This window comes from Oncorhynchus nerka, linkage group LG5 (genome assembly GCF_034236695.1).
Source record: "Oncorhynchus nerka isolate Pitt River linkage group LG5, Oner_Uvic_2.0, whole genome shotgun sequence".
NCBI classification, from domain to species: Eukaryota; Metazoa; Chordata; class Actinopteri; order Salmoniformes; family Salmonidae; genus Oncorhynchus; species Oncorhynchus nerka.
In genome coordinates this window covers 5,081,276-5,087,296 of record NC_088400.1, presented here as the reverse complement: position 1 = coordinate 5,087,296, position 6,021 = coordinate 5,081,276, and the positions used below count along the sequence as shown (strand labels likewise).

General features: G+C 39.7%; 2 protein-coding genes across 4 annotated transcripts in view; one reads left to right on the top strand and one right to left on the bottom strand.

Annotated features, from left to right (window-relative positions):
* The window catches only part of LOC135571718 (leucine-rich repeat transmembrane neuronal protein 2-like), a 2,155-nt gene extending 851 nt beyond the window's left edge, over positions 1–1,304 (top strand). Inside the window, exon 1 of the mRNA XM_065018205.1 lies at positions 1–1,304. This exon is cut by the window's left edge and continues 851 nt beyond it. Coding sequence (XP_064874277.1) covers positions 1–809 — 809 coding nt within the window. The 3' untranslated portion in view covers positions 810–1,304.
* The window catches only part of LOC115117497 (catenin alpha-1-like), a 237,558-nt gene that overhangs the window by 112,286 nt on the left and 119,251 nt on the right, over positions 1–6,021 (bottom strand). The window lies entirely within an intron of this gene.

The window sequence follows — 6,021 nt, the reverse complement described above, 5'->3', positions numbered from 1 at the left end:
ACAAGCTAGGCAGCCTGGACCCTCTGGTCTTGGATATGTGGCGGTCTCTAAGTACCGTGGGGCTGTCCAGCAACCTTTGGGAATGTACCAAAGGGATCTGCTCCCTGGCCACTTGGCTTAGCACCTTCAAGGGGAGGTGGGAACACTCCATCCTGTGTCACACCCCCGAGTACGCCCAGGGCGAGGAGATACTGGATGCCGTTTATGGATTCCAACTTTGCCCAAATTTTACGGCGCCGCCACCGGTCGTCTTGACCACAAACACATTGTCGATGGCCACGGACACGTCGACAGGCACAACTGTGGAGGTCACCAGCTCGCTGTTTGGAATAATGCAGCAGACACCCACGCAGGACTTCTATGTGGATTTTGGGCGCTTTACGACCATAATGACAACGACCACCACGCCGCGCACCGCCCTGGCAACCGCCTTGGCAACCTCCGCCACGACAGTGGAGGGCGGAGAGCTGGGAGTCACGGAGGACTTCTCAGAGACGGACAACACAGTCCTAACCCAGAGGGTGATCATTGGAACTATGGTCCTTCTGTTTACATTCTTCCTCATCATTTTCGTTGTGTTCATCTCACGGAAGTGCTGCCCTCCTACCATGCACAGGATACGCCAGTGCTCGGCCATGCAGAACCGCCGTCAGATGAGGACCCAGCAGCGGCAGCAAATGGCGGACCTGGCCACGCAGGTCCCCTATAACGAGTACGAGCCCAGCCACGAGGAGGGAGCGCTGGTTATCATCAACGGCTACGGGCAGTGCAAGTGTCAACAGCTGCCTTACAAAGAGTGTGAAGTGTAAACTATGTATTCCTCCATATGGGCTGTTTACCATTCTAAATACAGGGTTTTATTTTTTTGCCTCTTTCTCCCCCCAGTTTACAAAAAAAAGAAAAAAAAAAAGCATAATTTCTACTCGCTAGCTTTGAGAAATCAATGAGATTAGTGTATTGAGTGGGACAGTTGATGACTGGTGGAAATGAACAGTGACGAGACTGATGAGGATGTAGTAGATATAGTCACCATTTATTTTTATATGAATGTTCATATCAAGCTGTGGGCAATCAGTCTAAAAAAAAAGGAAAACGGTAGTGATTTATCACCACATTGTTATTAGTCACTTTCCGCAGCACGGAGAAAAACTTCTTTTTTTTTTTTGCCAAAACATCTGTAGACTGATCCTCTTACTAAGAGACGGCACAGACACAAATAGATGGTGGTCTATATCATGATATCATTATCAAGACACAAATAGATGGTGGTCTATATCATGATATCATTATCAAGACACAGATAGATGGTGGTCTATATCATGATATCATTATCAAGACACAGATAGATGGTGGTCTATATCATGATATCATTATCAAGACACAAATAGATGGTGGTCTATATCATGATATCATTATCAAGACACAGATAGATGGTGGTCTATATCATGATATCATTATCAAGACACAAATAGATGGTGGTCTATATCATGATATCATTATCAAGACACAGATAGATGGTGGTCTATATCATGATATCATTATCAAGACACAGATAGATGGTGGTCTATATCATGATATCATTATCAAGACACAAATAGATGGTGGTCTATATCATGATATCATTATCAAGACACAAATAGATGGTGGTCTATATCATGATATCATTATCAAGACACAGATAGATGGTGGTCTATATCATGATATCATTATCAAGACACAGATGGTGGTCTATATCATGATATCATTATCAAGACACAAATAGATGGTGGTCTATATCATGATATCATTATCAAGACACAGATAGATGGTGGTCTATATCATGATATCATTATCAAGACACAGATAGATGGTGGTCTATATCATGATATCATTATCAAGACAGATAGATGGTGGTCTATATCATGATATCATTATCAAGACACAGATAGATGGTGGTCTATATCATGATATCATTATCAAGACACAGATAGATGGTGGTCTATATCATGATATCATTATCAAGACACAGATACAAATAGATGGTGGTCTATATCATGATATCATTATCAAGACAAATATACAAATAGATGGTGGTCTATATCATGATATCATTATCAAGACACAGATAGATGGTGGTCTATATCATGATATCATTATCAAGACACAGATAGATGGTGGTCTATATCATGATATTATTATCAAGACACAGATAGATGTAGTCTATATCATGATATCATTATCAAGACAGATACAAATAGATGGTGGTCTATATCATGATATCATTATCAAGACAAAGATACAAATAGATGGTGGTCTATATCATGATATCATTATCAAGACACAGATAGATGGTGGTCTATATCATGATATCATTATCAAGACACAAATAGATGGTGGTCTATATCATGATATTATTATCAAGACACAGATAGATGGTAGTCTATATCATGATATCATTATCAAGACACAGATACAAATAGATGGTGGTCTATATCATGATATCATTATCAAGACACAGATACAAATAGATGGTGGTCTATATCATGATATCATTATCAAGACACAGATACAAATAGATGGTGGTCTATATCATGATATCATTATCAAGCCACAGATAGATGGTGGTCTATATCATGATATCATTATCAAGACACAGATACAAATAGATGGTGGTCTATATCATGATATCATTATCAAGACACAGATAGATGGTGGTCTATATCATGATATCATTATCAAGACACAGATAGATGGTGGTCTATATCATGATATCATTATCAAGACAGATAGATGGTGGTCTATATCATGATATCATTATCAAGACACAGATACAAATAGATGGTGGTCTATATCATGATATCATTATCAAGACAAAGATACAAATAGATGATGGTCTATATCATGATATCATTATCAAGACACAGATAGATGGTGGTCTATATCATGATATCATTATCAAGACAGATAGATGGTGGTCTATATCATGATATCATTATCAAGACACAGATACAAATAGATGGTGGTCTATATCATGATATCATTATCAAGACACAGATAGATGGTGGTCTATATCATGATATCATTATCAAGACACAGATAGATGGTGGTCTATATCATGATATCATTATCAAGACAAAGATACAAATAGATGGTGGTCTATATCATGATATCATTATCAAGACACAGATAGATGGTAGTCTATATCATGATATCATTATCAAGACACAGATACAAATAGATGGTGGTCTATATCATGATATCATTATCAAGACAAAGATACAAATAGATGGTCTATATCATGATATCATTATCAAGACACAGATAGATGGTGGTCTATATCATGATATCATTATCAAGACACAAATAGATGGTGCTCTATATCATGATATTATTATCAAGACACAGATAGATGGTAGTCTATATCATGATATCATTATCAAGACACAGATACAAATAGATGGTGGTCTATATCATGATATCATTATCAAGACACAGATAGATGGTGGTCTATATCATGATATCATTATCACGACAGATACAAATAGATGGTGGTCTATATCATGATATCATTATCAAGACAGATAGATGGTGGTCTATATCATGATATCATTATCAAGACACCGATACAAATAGATGGTGGTCTATATCATGATATCATTATCACGACAGATACAAATAGGTGGTGGTCTATATCATGATATCATTATCACGACAGATACAAATAGGTGGTGGTCTATATCATGATATCATTATCACGACACAGATAGATGGTGGTCTATATCATGATATCATTATCACGACACAGATAGATGGTGGTCTATATCATGATATCATTATCACGACAGATACAAATAGGTGGTGGTCTATATCATGATATCATTATCACGACAGATACAAATAGGTGGTGGTCTATATCATGATATCATTATCAAGGGGAATCGGTGGTGGAAAGGACCGCGGATTATAATGACTGGTTTTAAAGATGCACGGTAGCCACAGTATGTTACTATCACAATCAGGTGTTGGTACAGAAGTGATTAAAATGGGGTTTTGGTTATTAAATTAAAAGCTTTTTTTTCTTCACACGTGTTACTTTTTTTTTTTTTTTTAAAATTACTATGAATATTGAATAAATGTTTTATTTATGTCACAATCTGAATTAAATCTCCAACAGAAAATCTAATCTGATAAACATTACTTGGCTTATATTTATATTTCAAAAATGTGCATTTCCCCTCTCTCTCTCTCTCTCTCTGTGTCTGTCTCTCTCTAGATCCAAACAGGACCTTTCTATTCTGGTCAGTGAACACCCACTATAGCCTTCTTGTTTCAGGATTTCATTTGATTCAATAAAAGGCCATTGCCTCCCATTAGAAGCTAAAAGCTTAGCACTGTCCGGTGAAAAGGTTAATGTCCAATTTGCCTGCAGTACCCGCTTAGTCAAACCGTCTACAGCCCGAGATGGAACTTGTAGTGGAGATGTATCAGACAATTTACATGTAACACATTCACCATCAGCGGTCACACGACAGTATTAAAAAAAGAGATCAGTATGCCGGCCCGCGGACAGTATCGATAGCCGCAGCAGAAACTTCTGGTCTACTGCCGTTTTTTTACTGATGCAATATACACCCCCACAGAATACGTTTCTGGAGAGGTAGTAGCAGAGCTCGTACAGAGACCGTAATAGTGAACAATGGAAAAAAAATATGTTCTGCTCTGCACAGTGTCTCTCATCCTGAAGGAAAAAAAAAAGACATTTGTCTCAGGGAGGAGACCCAGTGGCGTTAGTACTCCCAGCTAGCGAGCCTTACGTCCCAGCTTCACAGACTCGAATCAGCTCGGACAGCGTCAACATTGAACCAATTAAGGAAAGGCAAAAAATATAATTAATATTCTGTCGCCCACACCAGCAATCCAGCAGAGATTTAGATGGCCACGGTTGCCAGTCAGACGGCCATTCAAACAGTTGGTAAGAACATCCTTCCCTCAACACAGTCAGCAAGGACATTTAACTCCATATCACGAATCCTGCTCGTGAGAGATTGTCAAGCCAGGCTGACGTTTCCCTTCTTTGGGAAGAAAGGACGAGAGAGAGGGAGGAAAAACAGGCAGGAAAGAAAGGATGAGAGAGAGGGAGGAAAAACAGGCAGAAAGGATGAAAAGGAAAAACAGGCAGAAAGAAGAGGATGAGAGAGAGGAAAAACAGGCAGAAAGAAAATGAGAGAGAGGGAGGAAAACAGGCAGAAAGAAAGGATGAGAGAGGGGGAAAAACAGGAAAAGAAAGGATGAGAGAGAGGGAGGAAAAACAGGCGGGAAGAAAGGATGAGAGAGAGGGAGGAAAAACAGGCAGAAAGAAAGGATGAGAGAGAGGGAGGAAAAAGAAAGAAAGGATGAGAGAGAGGGAGGAAAAACAGGCAGAAAGAAAGGATGAGAGAGAGGGAGGAAAAACAGGCAGAAAGAAAGGATGAAAAGGGAGGAAAAACAGGCAGAAAGAAAGGATGAGAGAGGGGAGGAAAAACAGGCAGAAAGAAAGGATGAGAGAGGGGAGGAAAAACAGGCAGAAAGAAAAGATGAGAGAGGGGGAGGAAAAACAGGCAGAAAGAAAGGATGAGAGGGGGAGGAAAAACAGGCAGAAAGAAAGGATGAGAGAGAGGGAGGAAAAACAGGCAGAAAGAAAGGATGAGAGAGGGGGAGGAAAAACAGGCAGAAAGAAAGGATGAGAGAGAGGAGGAAAAACAGGCAGAAAGAAAGGATGAGAGAGAGTGAGGAAAAACAGGCAGAAAGAAGAGGAAGAAAAACAGGCAGAAAAAAACAGGCAGAAAGAAGAGGAAGAAAAACAGGCAGAAAGAGGAGGGGGGGGTTGACTAGATAATTACCCCGCACGGCTTTATGTTAAACTGTAGAGAATCTCCCATGAGAGCGAATGTAGCTCCTGTGATAAGCAAGCAGAGGGGAGAGGAGGGCGGCTGAGGCTCAGGCAGAGGAGGCTGAGAGGCAGGTTTAGGACACATTGGTATGCAGCACAGAGAGGATGTGCAT